Genomic DNA, 20,200 nt, shown 5'->3' with positions numbered 1-20,200 from the left:
TCAAAAGAAATTAGTTGGCTTCTAATTGAAAAGGAAAAAACTGAAATTGGTTTCAGTTCTGGGAGAAAGCTTTTTTTAAAAAAATAAAGGCGTTTTGTAAGGATCGATTTTGACTAGAAAAGTAAGGTTATAGGCTCAACAAAATTCGTCGAAATTTTGTAAAAAAAATTCTTTTTAAACAGACTTGCTGGCTTCTGTTTGAAAAGGAACAAATTGAAATTGGATTCAGTTCTGAGAAAAAAGTTTTTTTAAAAAAATTACAGTCTTTTTTGTAGGGAGCAACTTTGATGAAAAAAGTAAGGCTTTAAGCTTAGAAAAATCGTCGAAATTTTTCGAAAATCTTATCTTTTAAAAACAGACTTGTTGGCTTGTGTTTGAGAAGAAAAAAAATGAAATTAGATTAAGTTGCAGGTAAAAAGTTATTTTTAGAAAAAAGATAATAGAAAAAGCAATGCTATAGGCTGAGAAAAAGCATCAACATTTTTCGAAAATTATTTCTTTTCAAAACAAATTAGTTGGCTTCTGTTTGAAAAGCAAGAGCTGAAATTGGTTTCAGGTCCGAAAAAATGTTTTTAGAAAAAAAAGGCTTTTTGTAGGGACCAATTTTCATGGAAAAAGTGAGGTTATAGACAAATCGTCAAAAATTTACAAAATTTTTTTCTCTTTAAAACAAATTAGTTGGCTTCTGTTTGAAAAGGAAGAGCTGAAATTGGTTTCAGTTCCGAGAAAAAAAATTTTTTGGAAAAAAATAAAGGCTTTTTGTAGGGACCGATTTTGATGAAAAAAGTAAGGTTATAGGCTTAACAAGATCGTCGAAAACTTACAAATTTTTTTTCTTTTCCAAACAAATTAGTTGGCTTCTGTTTGAAAAGGAAGAGCTGAAATTGGTTTCAGTTCCGGAAAAAAAGTTTTTTTAAGAAAAAATAAAGGCTTTTTGTAGGGACCGATTTTGATGAAAAAAGTAAGTTTATAGGCTTAAAAAGATCGTCGAAAATTTAAAATTTTTTCTTTTTTTTAAAAAAAAAAATTAGTTGGCTTCTGTTTGAAAAGGAAGAGCTGAAATCGGTTTCAGTTCCAGAAATAAAGTTTTTTTTAAGAAAAAATAAAGGCTTTTTGTAGGGACCGATTGTGATGAAAAAAGTAAGGTTATAGGCTTAACAAGATCGTCGAAAATTTACAAGTTTTTTTACTTTTCAAGACAAATAAGTTGGCTTCTCTTTGAAAAGGAAGAGCTGAAATTGGTTTCAGTTCCAGAAATAAAGTTTTTTTAAGAAAAAATAAAGGCTTTTTGTAGGGACCGATTGTGATGAAAAAAGTAAGGTTATAGGCTTAACAAGATCGTCGAAAATTTACAAGTTTTTTTACTTTTCAAGACAAATAAGTTGGCTTCTCTTTGAAAAGGAAGAGCTGAAATTGGTTTCAGTTCCAGAAATAAAGTTTTTAAGAAAAAATAAAGGCTTTTTGTAGGGACCGATTGTGATGAAAAAAGTAAGGTTATAGGCTTAACAAGATCGTCGAAAATTTACAAGTTTTTTTACTTTTCAAGACAAATAAGTTGGCTTCTGTTTGAAAAGGAAGAGCTGAAATCGGTTTCAGTTCCAGAAATAAAGTTTTTTTAAGAAAAAATAAAGGCTTTTTGTAGGGACCGATTGTGATGAAAAAAGTAAGGTTATAGGCTTAACAAAATCGTCAAAAATTTACAAAAAATGTTTTCTTTTCAAAGCAAATTAGTTTGCTTCTATTTGAAAAGGAAGAGCTGAAATTGGTTTCAGTTCCGGAAAAAAAATTTTTTTAAGAAAAAATAAAGGCTTTTTTGTAGGGACCGATTTTGATGAAAAAAGTAAGGTTATAGGCTTAACAAAATCGTCAAAAAGTTACAAAAATTTTTTCTTTTCCTAACAAATTAGTTGGCTTCTGTTTGAAAAGGAAGAGCTGCAATTGGTTTCAGTTCCGGAAAATGGTTTTTTTAGAAAAAAATACAGGCTTTTTCTAGGGACCAATTTTGATAAAAAAAGTAAGGTTATAGGCTTGAAAAATTCGTGGAAAATTTACAAAAATTTTTTCTTTTCCAAACAAATTAGTTGGCTTCTGTTTGAAAAGCAAGAGCTGAAATTGGTTTCAGGTCCGGAAAAAAATTTTTTTAGAAAAAAATAAAGGCTTTTTGTAGGGACCAATTTTAATGAAAAAAGTAAAGTTATAGGCTTAACAAAATCGTCAAAAATTTACAAAATTTTTTTCTCTTTAAAACAAATTAGTTGGCTTCTGTTTGAAAAGGAAGAGCTGAAATTGGTTTCAGTTCAGGAAAAAAAATTTTTTAGAAAAAAATAAGGGCTTTTTGTAGGGACAAATTTTGATGAAAAAAGTAAGGTTATAGGCTTAACAAAATGGTCAAAAATTTACAAAAATGTTTTCTCTTCAAAGCAAATTAGTTTGCTTCTGTTTGAAAAGGAAGAGCTGAAATTGGTTTCAGTTCCGGAAAAAAAGTTTTTTTAAAAAAAAATAAAGGCTTTTTTGTAGGGACCGATTTTGATGAAAAAAGTAAGGTTATAGGCTTAACAAAATCGTCAAAAAGTTACAAAAAATTTTTCTTTTCCTAACAAATTAGTTGTCTTCAGTTTGAAAAGGAAGAGCTGCAATTGGTTTCAGTTCCGGAAAATAGTTTTTTTAGAAAAAAATACAGGCTTTTTCTAGGGACCAATTTTGATGAAAAAAGTAAGGTTATAGGCTTGAAAAAATCGTGGAAAATTTACAAAAAATGTTTCTTTTCCAAACAAATTAGTTGGCTTCTGTTTGAAAAGCAAGAGCTGAAATTGGTTTCAGGTCCGGAAAAAAGTTTTTTTAGAAAAAAATAAAGGCTTTTTGTAGGGACCAATTTTAATGAAAAAAGTAAAGTTATAGGCTTAACAAAATCGTCAACAATTTACAAAATTTTTTTCTCTTTAAAACAAATTAGTTGGCTTCTGTTTGAAAAGGAAGAGCTGAAATTGGTTTCAGTTCAGGATAAAAAATTTTTTAGAAAAAAATAAGGGCTTTTTGTAGGGACAAATTTTGATGAAAAAAGTAAAGTTATAGGCTTAACAAAATCGTCAAAATTTTGCAAAAAATTTTCCTTTTAGAAACAGACTTGCTGGCTTCTGTTTGAAAAGGAAAAAGTTGAAATTGGATTCAGTTCCAAGAAAAATGTTTTTTTTTTAAAATTAATGGCATTCTATAGGGTCCTATTATGATAAAAAAATTATGTTATAGACCTAAGAAAATCGTTGAAATTTTTCGAAAAATTTCCTTAAAAAAAACAGACTTTTTGGCTTCTGTTTGAAAAGGACAAGGCTAAAATTTGATTTAGTTGCAGGGAAGGAGATATTTTTAAAAATAGAAAGACTTTTTGTAAGGGCTTGATTTTGGTAGAAAAAGTAATGCTGTAAGTTTAGAGAAAGCGTGAAAATTTTTTGAAAATTTTTCTTTTCAAAACAGATTAGTTTGCTTCTGTTTGATAAGAAAAAACCAAAATCGGATTCAGTTCCAGAAAAAAAAGTTTTTTCTAGGAAAATAAAGATTTTTTGTAAATGGCCGATTCTAATGGAAAAAAGTTATGTTATAGGCTGAGAAAAAGCGTCCAAATTTTCCGAAAATTTTTCCTTTTCATAACAGATTAGTTCGCTTCTTTTTGATAAGAAAAAATGAAAATTGGATTCAGTTTGGGGCAAAAAATTTCTCTAGCAAAATAAGCACATTTTGTAAGGGTCGATTCTTCTTAGAAATATAATGCTTTGGGCCAAGAAAAATCATCAAATTTTGCCCAAATGTTTTCTTTTTCAAACTGGCTTGTTGGTTTCTGTTCGATCACAGAAAACACAAACGATTGATTTTGATAGACATGTAAGGCTTTGGGCTCAGAAACAATGCCCACGTTTTTCGAAAATTGTTTGCATTAACAACCGGCTTATTTTATTTTGGCTGGTCAGAAGAAACAAGAATTTAATTCAATTTTGGAAAAGAAGTCTTTTTTAAAAGAAATAAAGATTTTTTTAGGGTCAATTTCTGAGCTTTTTGGCTTCTGTTTGATCAGAGAAACCAAAGTTTCAATTTTGTTTTGAGAATAAGGCCATTCTTTTTTAGAAGAAAATGAAAATACTTCGACAATCCTAGAGGCTAAAGAGCCACCAGAATACAGAACCGAAAATTCTGTGAATGAATCAATAGCACAGAAAATGAATAGAAATAACGTCATTCCAAAGTAAAATTTTTGTGCAATAGGGGTACTTATGTGAACTACTGGTTTATGCACCTCTTCCTACCATTAAAGCTGGTACCCCTGTTCATAAATGTTACAACTCAATAAGTAAACAAACAAACTAAAAAACCATACAAAATAGGCTTTTTATGTTTTTAGAAAGTTCACGAGACGGTGATTCAACAAAAAGATACATAAACCAGTTTCTTTATACTTTTGAAAAGTCAACGAGATAATGAATCAACAAATAGGTATGCTGTGAATGACGTGTCACTGCCAAGGTCGTTCTTGCAGTCAATATCCATTCCACCAGTTGCGTATGTTGTCTCGGCATTCGGTCCCGACCAGCACTCACCTTGGCGCATGATACCAAACGCTTTGAAGCTGGCTGCTGCTGCTTTTCGAGCACATTTCGAGACAACCAATAAACGTTGTTCTGCAGTCAGTCCATTAGTCCTAGAAGATTGAAAGTTAAGCAGCACTTTGCGAGAGTCCAATTTAAAGATGTAATCGGAATCGGTGATTGTTTTAGATTAGATCCCAGGCAAAGATACACAGTTTCCATTGAATTTCCGATCTTTTAAGTGCATTAGATTTGACATCGGTAGGAGGTTTTTTAGAAAATTTTACATAATTAGATTTTATTTTTTATATATACATACATTTTTGCTATAGATTGAAAAATTTTCCCATTTTTGCTGATAATCATTAAATTTATTAGTCTTCTTCTATTTTGTTTTTATTGTGATTGTTATTGAATAGTTTAGTTGTATGTTAGTTTTTACAATAGTGAACGTACATTTATTGTGAAGTATTTTGTGCCGTCTTTATTTATTATGGGAGTGAATCCTAGATTTTAAACCCTTGAAACCGAGAGGCATTTCACTCTTGCAAATAGCGTACGAGATTTTCCCTAAAACAAAAGGATTTCCGGGGATTTTTGGATAAAACATTAGGATTTACACAAAAAGTGTACGAGATTTTCTTGGAGTGATTTTCCCCTCACTTGAAACCTTGATGATCTGATAACATTGTTGGTAGCAAGCGGTTGGTAGCGAGTTGTGACCAGCTTTCTTATGATATGTGATTTTACAGAACATCATTATCAATAATATTTCAACCAACACTTTGCAACATCAGCCTGGTGATTTGTGGAATTACGTCATGAAAGAAATGATTCATTTTTCATTAGCTGTTTGTTTATATGCACGAAAAAACTTGCATAAAACCAGAAAAGGTTTTTAAGAGTGGTCGTAACATTTTATCTTTTCATTGTTCTCTATTTTGTTTTTCTAATGTCCCTACACACATTCTAAATAATTGTTATGCAAAATATAAATTAATTGCAATATATATCAACATAAATTAAAACCCACCAATCAAAGCCTTCGTTGATTTTGTCGATCATGACCGGAAGTGGCTTGGGCTCGTGGTTTGCATTATAGCAGCCGGCGCTGAATGATGGAGGCACTGGTTGTGGAGCTGTATGCCAAAAAATTTCATTCAATAACGCGTCACAGTCAATCAAGCAATCAATCCATCATTACGACCCATAAGTCAATCAAGTAATCACATAAATCGATCAATCACTTTGATAATCACTCAAACCAATCACTAAAAACAACTAATCAAGTCAATCAATTGTTTTTCAAGTCAATCAATCACTTCATTCAATCATTCCATTTCCATCAAATGCTTAAACCAATCAATCACTTCAATCACTCAAATCAATAAGTATACTCAAGCATTCAACAATCACATCACACAATTCAATTCAGCTAATACTTTACTCGGACGTGGAGTTTTGATTGGTACTGGGATAAAGGGGGACCAAAGTTTAATTAGAAGAGAACCTAGGCTCCTTTGAGCTTTTTCAGGGGGGGGGGGGGTCAAGGCCCACTGTTTCCTTATCTCCACGTCTCTGCAAATTACATTTAGATAATCAAGAAAAAATTACTGTAGTCATGCTGAAATCTTACCTGAGTCAGTTCCAATTTTATAAACAAAATTAGCTCCTGATCCACCAGTACCTTGGTAGCAATTTGTTGATGTGCCAGAGAGAAAATATTTTTGAGCAACAGTTTCACCACCAGCCCAGCATTCTCCGTAAAACTGGATTGCAAAAAACCTGTATTTGCCGGGGGTATTATTTTCATGTTCAAGGCTCTTTATGGCATCAAAACACTGCTTTACTGTCAAAGACATGTCTTTCCTGTAGAGAAAAATGCATCCAGATTTAAAGACTTATTGCTAACAGTGAGCCATTGCGCTACGCAAGCATCCCATAATGCATTTTTAGACAGTCTGAAATCAATTTGGGTTAATCCATAAAAGTTTACTGCCATTGTTTGGATCGTCGCCACGCTCGCAAAGGCCCATTGTTAGCAATGAGTCTTTGATGGCATAGCAAGTTTGAAGGGTGTTCGTGAGTTACGTAAGAACGTTCTTTTTGCTTGCACATTATTTTGTGATGAGTGAGAATACGGAGGTCAAAGGGATGGGGGTCAAGTACCTCAAAAAAGTAAACATCAAACGAAAAGCAACACAATGAATCACGATCAAAATGTTAGAAATTTTCTTTGCAAACTATCGACCGCCAGACCTAACAATTTTCTTTCACTTTGCACTCCAGGCCGTGGCCACCCTACAAACGCCTTAAAACGGGTGAAATATAAATTACTTGCGCCTTTTCTCTCTTCATTTTCAGTCAAGCAACATAAGATTATAAACATCAAAAATCTTGCAAAAATCTATAATTTAACCAGGCAAAAAGATATTTTCAATGTTTTACCAGTTGATGCCACCCCTGAAGTCGTTGATGAACAATGGCATCAATCTTTCGTTATTCCCGTCATTGTAGCAACCAAGAGGAGTAAAGCCTTTCACTTCTAGAAAATAGAAAATAAAGCGCTGAGATGTTTTCTTTCTCGGTATCCATAAAGTCTCAGCATTGATGGTGCCTTGGGTGGCAGAGTCTCCATTACTTAGTCTCAGAAATATCAATTTGAGCGAGGATTGGAAAAAATATTTATCCCAACCCCACCCCACCCCCTCAGCATCTACTCACTTTTTGCCACCGCAGTGACCTAGAATATATTATCCAGGTTTCTTGAGGCTCTGGTACCCATGATACATTGATGGTTAAAACATAAACTTCCTCAAATTTCGAGTTCAAATGTTTGAGGACACTGTAAGTTTTAACTTCTCTTGGAATGGCCTAATGTTATCATGAAAAGGAGGCTCACTCTTTGTTATCATGAAAAGGATGAATTCTTGCTAAGGAATTTACTTATTGTTAACTATGATATTATTGAAAACTACAGATGAAACGGACACCGGACACTGGTATGCTGCCCCTTTTGCGGACACTGGTATGCTGCCCCTTATGCGGTTCAATAGTCGCTTTGGGTAATACCAAATAGATCCGGCGCCATGTAAATGGACAGTCAAACGATATATTTTAGGAATGGTTTGGAACATTCCAATATTTCTCTTGTAAACATCTAAACGCAGCCTTATTTGCAATCATTGACTAATTTCATCAGTGGATGAGTAATCTCAAAATTGCCTATCGCGGTTTATATGTTTGCAAGCTCTTTGTATATCTGCTAAAAGTATCAACTCACGGCTAAAAATATAAACAATACAGTGGTTTGTGTTTAAATCTTCAAAGCAGGTCGCTAGAATCACATGCTTTGTTCCTTTTAAATAAATCGAAATGGAGGCATTTCAAAAGTGCTGAATTTGAGTCTTTCCAGTTGCGTAGTTTGTACCGAAATGGCATATTCAAAAATACCAAGCCTTCTATAAACAAGAAACATTAAAAACCCTTTAACAAGAATGATCAGGATCGGACCGGACCAGATTTTAAGAAATATGAGAGTGTTAAGATTGAGCGAAAGGTCAGAAAAAACGATATAAAAAATCACTCTGGCATTGGCTTATAGTGTTGCAAATATAATTTTGCAAACAAGTCATAAAAGGTGGAGTCGGGGCAAAACAAATCAATTCCAAAAATGATCTGCATAAAATATTGTTGCACGCAGTTATAACAAGCGAATTTAGTCTTTTTATATGTAAGAACTCAAAAGAAAGCTTAATAGATAATGGGATAGTTTCTAGTAGGACTAGTAAGAATGCTCGTCTCGTCGGCTGAACATCTTAAAAATCGTCTTAAATACGTGCTGCAAAGGGCTTGAATATCCGGGCACTGAAAGACCCAAAAAGTGGACCTAGATTAAAGCGCTTTGAAGACCAATATGAAGACCAAAGCAAGCAAATACAAATCATGCAAAAAACAGCCAAGCTTTAATGCAACAATGAAGAAGCTTTTATATTTTGTATGTAACTAGAAACTATTTAAGTCACTGCATTAATTTTTTCGTAAGCTAAAGATGAAACGAGCTCGTCTTCAAGCGCTCTCATTAATTAGTATCAACAGACAAAGTATATTCGAACATAAAGTATGTCTTATGAATAATGAACATAGATCAGTCAAATCCACTTGTACATGGCTTGGTCCAATCTTTATTAGACTGGAATTACCACCTTGGATTGTCCTTTTTCAAATTGAGCTCAGTTTTTTGTCTACGCCAACATAGTGATGTTTATATTTAAGCTACGCTGTTCAACCAATGTTTCAACTAACTGGGAAAAAATTTGCTGTAATTTCGAAAGTCTCTAGTTTCTTTGTATCTAGCAAACTCAAAGATTGATTATTCATTGTATTATATGAACTTTCCTTTTTTCATTTTTCAGCTCTTATAGCCGTATGATGTTACATTTCTAGTAAATCTAATGGGAAGTTGTAGATAAAAATTTACATCATCGATCATTGAACGGTTGGGCGATTCTGAAAAGCAAGAAAGCACACGAAAACCAATCTTGATTACGACGTTAATGTGGTAGGCTATTAAATGTGCTTACCGCCAGGATGAAAGCAGCAATCATTACCAATAAAACTTCTAATTTGAAAACTTACCCGTTGAAATGGCCAGGCGAAATTTACCGCAAGCTGAGATAAGTAGAAAGAAGAATAATGCGTCACGAGCCATCTCTTGGTTCCGTTCCTTCAAGTGAATTTGAATGTTTAGGTACACCTAGGATGCTCAAAGACTGATTTGGAAGCAGGCGTTTCTTATTTTTGTGCAAATGTGACTCACGTTGTCTTTTTAAAAAACTAACCACGCAATCATCAATAGTTTTCGTGCCGATAGCCACTAGAGACATGGCAACATCGCGCGCCAATTTGATTGGACAGCGGCTGTAAACCGATTTATTTGAAACCGTAAAAGTTTAATCTGTAGCGATTTAAACAATAAACACAGGCTTGACGACCAGGAGCGTATTGATACCTCAAGGGAGGGGGAGGGGGGGGGGGAGCTGTCAAATAACTTTTGTCCAAATTTTCCACTTTTTCAGTAAATTCCCAAAAATCTAATCAATAAGGATTTAAATGAAAAACACAAAATAGTTAATGTAATTTTATCTCAATTAACATATACATACATAATGTAATTATCTATAAACAAGTTAAACAAATCAGAGAAATTGCCCTAATTTTACCTCTGCTTGGAAACAATGAGGGAGTGTGAGCCCCACACCAGCTAAAGTCGGTAAACGGAAGAATTCTAAGCATTTTGCTGAAGGCATAGATACCCGCATTATGCAATACAAAAGAGCTTTTTGCAAAATCTTTCTGGCCTTTCATTTTCATACTTGGGTTGGAGCCCCTTGGTAAGCATTCTATAGCTTTTGCAGATTTTGTAAGACCATTTTTCCACGGATGAAGAGTGTACAGGGAATAAGAGCATAACAAGGCATGGATTGAAAACAATTTGCATTGTCCTTGAAGTTGAGAAAATTATTCAAAGGGAAGTTTAAATTCTAAGAAATATCTCACGTTTGTAAAACTTAGCAAAAATGTAGTGGGTTACATGCACCGCCTATCAAGAAGTTTTAACGGTTTAAGCCATATGTGCAAAATACCAACAGAAAGAATTTGTTAAACAAAAGTCCTACCTTTTTAGCCAGAGAGGGTTCGTCTTCTCTCATACAATATCCACCTATCTGTAGAGTCGCCTGCAGCTAACAGTTTAATAGTATAGAACCAATCAAACACGCCATATTTTCCTTCAGGTTGGTATGTATAGAATACTGTTCATTGTCAGTTTCATGATTCGAGAAGTGCTGGATGAAAGTAGTAGCGAACCAGTGTCAAACTTGAATAATGTCTCTCTATCACAGCTATTTAATTTTATGGGCCCCTTAGTTAATACCCCCACCTTATTTTACCCTGGATACGACCAGAGCCACATAAATCCAAGCGCAGAAATTAAAGATAGGAGCGGCAAGCGGAGGAGGGTCTCGCTCGAATTTATTTGGTGTCCAGGGCATCCTTATCTCTTCCAAGGATGCAACTTTGATCCTGATGGATACAACAAAACATAGAATGTCAATTTTAAGAATGCCAAAGAGTTACTTAAACTTTGAGAGATCAAGCACTACAAAAGAGGTTTCTTGATTGTACAACTGAAGCTACAAAAAACTGTAGCATAAACAGTTTTTTTAATCCTTACACAAAAATCAGGCCATTTGGTTCTGACAGAGCCCACTACCGATGCAAATAGATAATTCAAGAAGTGGTAATGCCACCAACTGCCAATAATCAATAACTGTAAGAAAGAGGCTAGTAACTTTTAATGGTTTGATGTTCGTACTAAAACGTGGGTTGGTCATGGTCCCCAGGTCCCTTTCTTGGCGCGGTCCTTCTCACAAGGAAAACCTTTTTCCTGAAATGATGCATGCCAAGTAAATGTTAATCATGTTTCCTATGTTTTCCTATGTATGTTCACTGAAAAGAGACTGAAAGACTAGAGAGAGACTATCAAAGCCTCTCCGAAAATGCAGATGTTCCTAAAGATTGAAAAAAATGTCTTGCTTGGCTTAGGTTCACAGGCGCTGAAGGACCCTCTTTAAAGTGAAAGAATACGTCTTCTGTTTATTTCGATTTGGATGTAAAAAACAACAAATTATGGAGTAATTAACATATATTTAATAGGGGCTACGAACATGAAAAAGTCAGGAGATAGTACTGCGAAGAATTTATATCTCTTCTTATGGTTTACAAATCCTGTTAGAGTACGCAAAAACATTTTCCAAGGATCATTAGAGCAATTTAAAAAAGGAAATTTCAAAAAGAACCTAAGTCGTCAAGATCTCAAATTGATGATGAGTCTTAATTGACATGTATTACACAGAAAGACAGATTTGTAATCAACGAAACATGGAAAACAAACAGATTCTCAGTTCAAACATGGGATAAAATGCGCCACTTTTACAGAGACAAGTCTGCGGGTTGACCATAGTCTTTCCCATCCTGCCATGAGTTGGAATAAACAACTATACACTCTTTTTTATAAGAACAATTTTATAAGAACACGAGCCTCAAAACTGGTCAAAAGGTAAGAACAAATTAAGAACAAGCTGAGGCTGAGCTTCTGCAAAATGCAATTTTGAACAACGTTTTTTCTCAAAATCAAGGATTTTTAGCGATGTGTGGGTGCTTTTTCAGGGAATATTAAAATTTGTCAGCAAATTAAGGCTGTCTCACACACTTTGTTGGCAAATGAGGCCTGAACAAATCCTTAGAGCGAAAAAGCCAGCAATAGCACTGCTTACACCCTCTTAATTTAAGAACAAATCAAGAAAAATCCAGCCTCAGATTTTCGGAAAAATTAAGAACAGTCAGCCTGAACTTAAATTTACTGGTTCTTATAAAAAAAGAGTGCAGTTCGGCTCCCAGCGGGGACTGCCTGAGATTGGACTGACGTCAGCGATTTCATTCTAAATTACTAGCGCATTTGCAGCGATGCAATGAGAAATAACAACTAAAAACTACATGGCCTTTCATGTCAGAATTGAAGCCAGAATTTCCAAACAGAACCTTCCGGTAAAGATTCCGTAGAACCAATACAAGAGAAAGCTATACCAAAATTGATATGCATCTAAAAAGTTTTCCAATATATTCATATGTACAAATGCTAAAAAGCAAAATGGTGTTGTTAATCTCGAGTTGCAATGGCTGGTAATGGTCTGCTTTTGTTTATTGGTCCGACTTTAATCGTTGTTTCCGCTCGCAGATCTTTGGTGTTCCCAGGCACACTGCTTCCAAGTGGCTCAAGGAAACTGGCGTCTTTTGAATAGTACTGATTGAGAGGCTAGAAAAGATTAGAGATCTGTAATAGTAACAAAACAACCTTGTTAGGAATGTAGTAAATAAGTAACCTCGCAACACGACGAGAATGAACAAACACACGTAAATCGGTGTTATTTCGCCCCCGCATCTGAAGTAATCAGGAACCAGGGGTATGTTTTAAAAAGGGAAAGTGATGAATCGATTCTTGCACTAAAAATCAACAAAAAGAGCTGGTTCCTGAAGTTTGATATAACCCTTGATATTTTCCAGCAAAGATTCAACTCGCTGTAGCAGCCTTTTACAAGTAAAACACATTGTCATACATCTCAGTTATTAGCAAAAAGGCGGAATGGTTTAGACTGCAGTTGCGTTGCCTCTTATGAAGACGACAGGCAAGCCATCGAGTAATTGGAACCACACTGGAAACTTTGTTTCTTGCAAGGACAAGTTCATTTTGAAAATATGCTACTGCGCGCCTGAAATCACGCACATTAAGAAATTTGTAGCGTTAATAATGCAGAATGTTATCAACTCGGGATTTTGCAAGTCCAATGTGCAAAAGCGCGTGGATGGAAAACTTGAATGCGCGGGCAATATATTGCGACGGCGAGTGAAAGATTTCATTCTGAAATTTAAGAACTGCTAGAGGATTTAATAAGATACCTGTCTGAGGCCTCGTTTTATCACTCCCTTTTCTTTGATGACCACACCAGGAGAGACATCAATGGTGTCCACCTATAATTCAGGAATGAGCTTGCTTTAGAAATAACGAAAATTGAGTTAAAGCAAAAGTAGGCAAGGCCCCAGATCCCGGGGGGGGGGGGAGGTGATCGTGCAAGACGATAAACACGATGAGGAAATTAAAAAAAAACTCACGAAGTCAAGAAACTTTATCAGTAATGATCGTCACTAACTTTAATTTAAAATGAACAGGAAGTTTCAGCTATTGAAATCATGATTTTTACCCGGTTTCAAATTTATAATTAATATTTTTCAAGTATTGTGCTTACTGAAAGAAGTAAATTTACCAAAAATTAATTATTTTTTGGCCTGTTAAACAAATTTTCGAACTTGTACCAATCTGTCTCAACCTTAACTAAACAGTGAATTTATTTGGCAAAAATTTTTGCAAAATTGTAGCAAAAATAAAACCGATTTCAGGGTGTTGCTTCAAACCTTTTTTTCTAGGTTAAAACACTCTAAAAGTACGTATTTATGATATCACTACTAGATTAGGAGACTTACCAACGGAGGCGGTAGTGGTGAGACTAATTTTGTTTCCATTTCCTTTGCTTTGCTTCTGTTTTCAACAATTACATCAGTAGAATTCTCTTCTCTGCCTTTTGCCCCTTGTCTAAAGAAGTTGTATCTTTGTTTTTTATTGGCAGCCTTAGCTTTGTATTCTTCTTCCAGGGGGTCCACAACTGCGAATCGCGTTTTTACTCTGCAAAAGTATAATTATAGTTTATTTGAGAATCATATGTATCTTGATAAAGAGAATTTTCACTTCTGTGAAAAATATATCTTCGGATGAAACGATACACGAAGAAAATAGATGCCAAGAAATGTTTTTCGTGAAAACATACTCTACTATTGCAAAAGCAGTGGATGCAAAAAGTAAGCAATTGAAAATAAACAGTTGGAGTCCTTTTCACATCCACTCTTGAGTATCATTCCTATTTGTATCTCTCAATGATCTCTCTCCCAAGGATCAGGGAGCCTTCTAGCGTCACGTGCTTACATCTTCATGTCAATTGCAACATTCCCGAGCCTATTAACCCTGAAGACCAAACGTAGAAGCAGCCCCGAAATACATTAGGGCATCGGTATCTACATCAAATAATAAAGTACAGATAGATAAAAAGCATTGCACTACGTATCGCAAATGGAAGAGTTCCGTGGTCGATCTTGGGACGATTATGTTTTAGGTCGGCAAGATTCGTGGATAAAATATTTAGGCTTCTAAAAATTCAGGCTTATCTTTTTCAAAATTCAGTCAATAAAGCAAGCGCGAAAAACCCCCGCCAAAATAAAATTCCCTACCGATGAGACGGAAGTTTATCGACATTGAGTTTTTTAACATGAATGACATCTCCTTTATGATCATATGTAACGTCCCTCGTTCCAAGGGGTCTACCATGTTGGTTCTAGAAAACGATTAAAATAATTGAATTTATATTCAAAGATGCTAAATTTCTGTATATAACTTAATAAAAAATCAGTCGATATATTGATCATAGCTGTATATGAACAATTACATATCTCAATATGCCCGGAACAGTTTATTCGAAATGAATTCCTGAAATGATCTCATAGTCAAAAATACAAGTTTAACATGGGTTGATAAAGTCAAATTTTGGTACATACCTTACTAACAGATTCAGAGGAAGTAACAGCCATATTTGGATCTCGATTAGCTTGATTCGCCGTTTCATCTTTTCGCTTGTCGTCCATGATCGGTGTCATTGTAATTGTACGAAAAGATGGCACTTTGCCTCTGTATGGTTTAAATGGTTTATTTACATCTTGCTGAAATTTAAGCAAGATTTGATTATGATTTTGACTGCAAAAATAAAATACAGGAACATTCCTACAACCCTGCTACCACATGTGGCAAAAACAAGATAAACTGAGACAGAGGGGTAAATTGTATAGATGAACTGTATAGTGTTTCTTGACAGTTTTCCAATATCCTTGGATAGCACCATCTGTGTGCAAACTATCAGTTGTATTCACCACAGAAAGCTGCTGTTTAAACTCATTCCGAGTTATAGGAATTGTCAGAAGAGACATGTAATTGGGTCCATCACAAAATTCTGCCTAAATTGCTTGGCGAATTTCCCCTATTTAAAAGGGCCTAATTCTAAGACTAGGTAATATAAACTAAACAAGCATTTAATGAAAAATTTGAAGATAGCACCGAAACATATCATACTAGTATGGAATGTTTCTGCTCTACCTTGCTATTTTCAATATTTAGGAAAAAAAATTTTTTATCCTCAGATCTGATTTTCTTGGGAATCTTGTATTGAAAAGTGGCTTTTCATTATTCTTTTGCATTGATTGCTGCAGCTTTGATGCCAGGGCAGATTTTACTCAAGAGAGGCTTCTATTCAGTAAATTACAGTAAGCATAGCAGTCCTGAGGAAATTCTATGTAATGAATTTAATTCGAGGAATTATTTCGAGGAACTGAAGTTGACCTATTTGCCACTTGCCCTCAAAAAACTGAAAGCCTATACTTGAACTTCAAAGCCAAGCATAAAAACGTCATTTTATATCTCTAGAACATACCTGGGGCTTTGTTGGTGGTTTTGGGATGACCTTGATGTGGTCACCTGCTTCTATTTCAGTTTTTGTGTTTTTATCCACATTTGAAGATTCATCTGTTTGCAAACTGTCAGTTGTATTCACCACAGAAAGCTCCATGCTGAAGAAAACAATGATTTTCTCAAAGTTGAAAAAATGGTTTTAAATACTTTTTATCAACTTTAATCTTAGAAAGCTTGTATGGATTCTATACTGTATTTTTTGGCATTTTAGTTAAGTTTCTATGTCCATAAAATACATGTGAAAAGACCATCTTGACTTATGCGCCAACCATATGTTTTTGAGATAACTTGCTTTGCATTCACAAGAAATTTATGCAGAAAAAGATTTCTGTTTTGAACAAAAAGGATTTCCATTTGAACAACTTTGATAGGAGACTGTAAACTATGGTTTCAGAATCAAAATTATTTTTCAGCTGCAGCACTAAATTTTAGTGTGAGCAAAAAGTTAATAAGAGACTGTTGGAAAATATTGACAAAATTAAATTAAAACCCTACCAAATTGTTTTTATCAATTTTCTTAATTAAACATTGAGTGTTGGCAATAAATGAGAGTAAGTTTTGGATGGTTGACTGTAACATTTTCTGGGTTAACTGCTAAACATTGTGTATTTTCAACTAAAAACTAACGGTCCATTTATATGCAGGTTCCACTTATACATTAAGTAAAAATCTATTTGCTGAGGGATCTTTGGAAAGAAGAAAAACAAGATGAAATTCCTGCAGTTTTGTCAGTGCAAACAAGTATATTCTTGAGCAAACTATAGTAAAGTAAAATCATGTTTACAAAGATGCTCAGATATGCAAGAGGAAAGTATGGCAATGCGATGCCTTCTTAACAAAACAACTCTTTTGATTGCCTTCAATATTCAGCACACCCAACCCAACAATATTTAGAACTACCATCATGTTTGGATTGCATAAAAACACTAAAAATGAAAGATATTGCTCAGTAATAATGGTCTTTAAATCATATGTACCAGTAATACCAACCTTTGTGGTTCAAAATCTTCTGATGATTCCTCCTTTTTATCAAGATCGCTTGCAATGGTTTCTTCTTCCTCTTGTTTTTCCAATACATTTTCTGTTTGGCTTTGATATGTTACAACAGGAACAATACCTTGAGCCCAACTATCAGTCACTGATGGTTCTGGCTCTGCAAGAATTACACACAGAGTGACAAAATTGTACATTAAGAAATATATCAATCTTTAGTACAAAATATGGAACATTTTGCTTGGAGGCATGAAAATTGTTATAAAGAGTGATAATGTTTGATCTTTATTTTATAACTAGGGTAATCATTGGTAGGATGCATAAGGTAATGCTTCAGATACCTTCATCAGCCAGCCATGTTTTGTCTTCTTCTACCCCTGTTTCACCAGGGTCCTTGACCAAAAACTGCCACTGAAAATGGAATAAAGGTTTCATTGATTAAAATAATTCATTGAATGTAGCATGTCCAACAAAAAACAAAAATGCAGAAAATATTGACATATTAAATTTTGCAGATATTAAATATTAGATTACTCTGTTATGATAAGCCAGCAATACAAAATTTTCATACTTATTGAAGAAGCAGAAGTAATTTTCAAGAAATCTGCTGAGGGGAAAAAAGCTTTTAACATTCTCTGACAATTCAATTTACATAATTTATAAATAAAGCAGTGTCCCTATTTTGTTGAGATAGATAGAACTTACCTCAATCACTTCTAGCAAGAGATTTTTGGCAACATCAACAGTGTAGGGAATGATCCTCTCTCCAATGATTTTGTAATATATTTGATCCAATGAATCAGAGACAACTTCTTGCAGAATATCAGAAACAAAATCCTCAGTTGTCTCTTCATCAAGGATATTGGTCCTGCAAAATCAATCAATCAAAGATTCTCAACATATTTAATTGTATAGAAATTTGGCCCAGACTGAAACTTTGTTGCATGCCAGCAATATATTGCTTTCATAAAAAATTTCTCATTCCCACACTTTTGCAAATTGGCCATGCAAAATTCCTTAACATTTGAAAATAGACACCCGAACACAATTTTGTGTAAAATTCACCCATATGCCATAACCATTGGGGGCAATAACATTTGACAATGTCAGTATCAATCAGGTCATGCTCATTGTTTTTAACTTTGGTAAGATCAAATGATGTGGGCCCTGCACAAACGCAGCAAATTTCTGCAGTCTCAAGAACACAGTTTTGTATTTTCAAAATGAACTTGTATGTGCAAGAAACAAAGTTTCAGGTCAGGGGTCTGGGAAACTGCATAGGAGTCTCTATATGAAAAATATGCTTTTTCTATAGAACACAAACTTGTCAGCATGCTGCTAGCAAGTAAGGGCCAGGCTGAAAAAATTGCATAGGCTCATAGCTATGCTGGACTTCTTGTTCCTGCACCTCGGACTTCTCGTTACCTCAATTTCAATGAAGTCATGTGTATTATATTATAATTATGTATATATAAAGGGCATCCTTGATTGTAGCTCAAATGCTTCTGCTTCCAGGTTGCAGCTGTTGTAGGCCGGTGTGCACATCACCAAAATCATACAATTTTTCCAACCAGGGGTAAGAGGTTTTATGCCAGCATTTCGTAAAAATCTTTATGCCAAGATTTGAAGAAACAAATAACTATGGTCAGTCCCGGGAAGGTACAGCAGATCCAGACTAAAAACTTTGTTTATTGTGCAGACAAGTTTACTCAATCTTAGTTTCCAGTTTCCAGTTTCCAGTCTGGCAGCAGATTAGAAACAAGTCCTTGCTTGGCAACTCCTGCATAACACACACGGTTTCTATCCTCAAGGAAACTCTGATTGTATGTGTATTGTTTCAGACATCTTTGCTTAACATGTTATGGTGTAAGTAATATCCTTGATCCCAATTTATAAGTTATTGAATTTAAAACACACTATTAACAATCTTTAACTTTACATCTTAAACTGGTATTTATTTCGGTAGTTAAGATAGCAAAACTAGAAGAATGTGTCGTTTTTAGAACAGCATTCATTGTAAACTTACCAATCTGTCTCTGTAAATCTTCCTGGAACAACGTCATTGGAAATTGAAACGGTTGGTGGCTGGAGCTGGGCAGGAGTTTTTCCTCTCTCTCCTCTTGACTTACTCATAACTAACTTTTAAACAAGACTTACTGCGTAGGTTCATTGAAAGATGTTTGATCTAGGCCTAAATCCTGGATGCTTTTTTCGCGGCAGATGGCACTGGTGGCTTGGTCACATAGCACTGGCCCCGAAATATTGCAATGTAGTAGTTGAATTTTGTGCAAAACTTATAATTTTATCGTATATTTCTCAGTTCGTTCCAACTTATACTTTACTTTCGACTTTAACTGACTTTTAACTCGCTGACATCTTGTGCTGGCTGTTGCTTGGAAACAACAAATTCCGCCTGCGGAGTTTTCTTATGCCAGTGCGCAGTGTTTAGAAAGAGTATAGACCTACTCTAGTGTCTCTAATAGACGCCCCCCTGTATTAATTTCAGAAGAATTAGCCCTCCCCCGTTGCTTATTAGCAACCCTCCTTAAATTAAATGTTACCAATCTTTCATGACCAGAACACGCAGAAAATTGAATAAAAAAGCGATGTGATATTTTAAAAAAGAGTAGGCTCCTGTCTGTGAGAAGGAAACGCGTAAATTGAGGGGAATCCTCCTAAGACACTGCATTTTAATTAAAAGATTTATCAACATCAACATCCTATTAGCTCCCCTTTGCTATTGAAATCTGCTGACATTTTATTGAAAATTGGCCGACATGAACACCCCCTTCTATTTGCACCCATCTTCTATTGAAAACTGGTCGACATGAGCACCCCCTTCTATTAGCACCCCCTTCTATTGAAAATTTGCCGGAATGAACATCCCCACTTCTATTACCCCCCCCCCCTTCTATTAGAGACACTAGAGTAGGCCACGACGGTGGTACCAGCACAAAAACTCGTACACATATCAAGTAAAGTAAGTTGGAGATAATAGGGAATAGACCAAAAGTCTATCTTTTGGATAATGTACAAAGACCCAATAATGAGTATTACTCACGATTTCGACTCTGTCCTGATGCTGTCCTTAGGTTTCAAGTGCGATGAAAAAATATTGATAACCTAGTTTGACAAGCGAAAAATATTTAGACCAGAAAACTGGGTCCCATCCCAGCGGGTATCATCATTATTATGCCAACCAAGAATTAGTGACTGAGTTTTGCAATTAGCTCGATTAATCTCCCTTTGGTATTTCCTAGTCTTGCATCCAGTACACTACAACATTTTCCTCACTTCTACCGACCAACATAGTCACGCAAACTATGAATTCTGGTCACACCTTTATTTTGATAACGAAAGATTTTACGCAGATTGTAAAGAAATATACTTTGTTCACTGAACCTGCGAAAATAGAGCATTCTGGGGGTACTGACTCTCTCAGACCATC

General features: G+C 34.8%; 2 protein-coding genes across 2 annotated transcripts; both read right to left on the bottom strand.

Annotated features, from left to right (window-relative positions):
* Nucleotides 1-3,322: 3,322 nt before the first annotated feature.
* LOC135689446 (uncharacterized) lies at nt 3,323-10,439 on the bottom strand. The gene is made up of 6 exons (XM_065206676.2): nt 10,253-10,439; nt 9,213-9,300; nt 7,023-7,119; nt 6,211-6,443; nt 5,608-5,713; nt 3,323-4,687 (listed from the first exon to the last, which is right to left on the bottom strand). The coding sequence occupies exons 1-6, from the start codon at nt 10,283-10,285 to the stop codon at nt 4,456-4,458; spliced, it is 789 nt and encodes a 262-aa protein (XP_065062748.2). The 5' UTR covers nt 10,286-10,439; the 3' UTR covers nt 3,323-4,455.
* A 1,787-nt stretch (nt 10,440-12,226) lies between these two features.
* On the bottom strand, nt 12,227-19,176 carry LOC135689445 (uncharacterized). Its single transcript, XM_065206675.2, has 10 exons — nt 18,779-19,176; nt 17,458-17,620; nt 17,094-17,163; nt 16,750-16,912; nt 15,722-15,857; nt 14,796-14,957; nt 14,472-14,575; nt 13,674-13,872; nt 13,092-13,163; nt 12,227-12,450 (listed from the first exon to the last, which is right to left on the bottom strand). The coding sequence occupies exons 1-10, from the start codon at nt 18,883-18,885 to the stop codon at nt 12,295-12,297; spliced, it is 1,332 nt and encodes a 443-aa protein (XP_065062747.2). The 5' UTR covers nt 18,886-19,176; the 3' UTR covers nt 12,227-12,294.
* Between the last annotated feature and the right edge of the window lie 1,024 nt (nt 19,177-20,200).

The sequence above is a fragment of the Rhopilema esculentum genome, chromosome 5 (assembly GCF_057945365.1).
Source record: "Rhopilema esculentum isolate cy_ngs chromosome 5, ASM5794536v1, whole genome shotgun sequence".
NCBI classification, from domain to species: Eukaryota; Metazoa; Cnidaria; class Scyphozoa; order Rhizostomeae; family Rhizostomatidae; genus Rhopilema; species Rhopilema esculentum.
This window is presented reverse-complemented; position numbering and strand designations above follow the sequence as displayed.

What these genes read in the sequence shown, in the direction of transcription:
- LOC135689446 (XM_065206676.2), bottom strand. Translation starts at nt 10,285, where the DNA reads ATGAGAGAAGACGAACCCTCTCTGGCTAAAAAG. An exon ending in AACCCTCTCTGGCTAAAAAG is followed by an intron (nt 9,301 to 10,252) that starts GTAGGACTTTTG and finishes ATTCACTTGAAG; the next exon opens with GAACGGAACCAAGAGATGGC. An exon ending in TTCAGGGGTGGCATCAACTG is followed by an intron (nt 6,444 to 7,022) that starts GTAAAACATTGA and finishes TTTTCTCTACAG; the next exon opens with GAAAGACATGTCTTTGACAG.
- LOC135689445 (XM_065206675.2), bottom strand. Translation starts at nt 18,885, where the DNA reads ATGAGTAAGTCAAGAGGAGAGAGAGGAAAAACTCCTGCCCAGCTCCAG. An exon ending in AGATTTACAGAGACAGATTG is followed by an intron (nt 17,621 to 18,778) that starts GTAAGTTTACAA and finishes TTGATTTTGCAG; the next exon opens with GACCAATATCCTTGATGAAG. An exon ending in TAAAACGAGGCCTCAGACAG is followed by an intron (nt 12,451 to 13,091) that starts GTATCTTATTAA and finishes AATCTTTTCTAG; the next exon opens with CCTCTCAATCAGTACTATTC.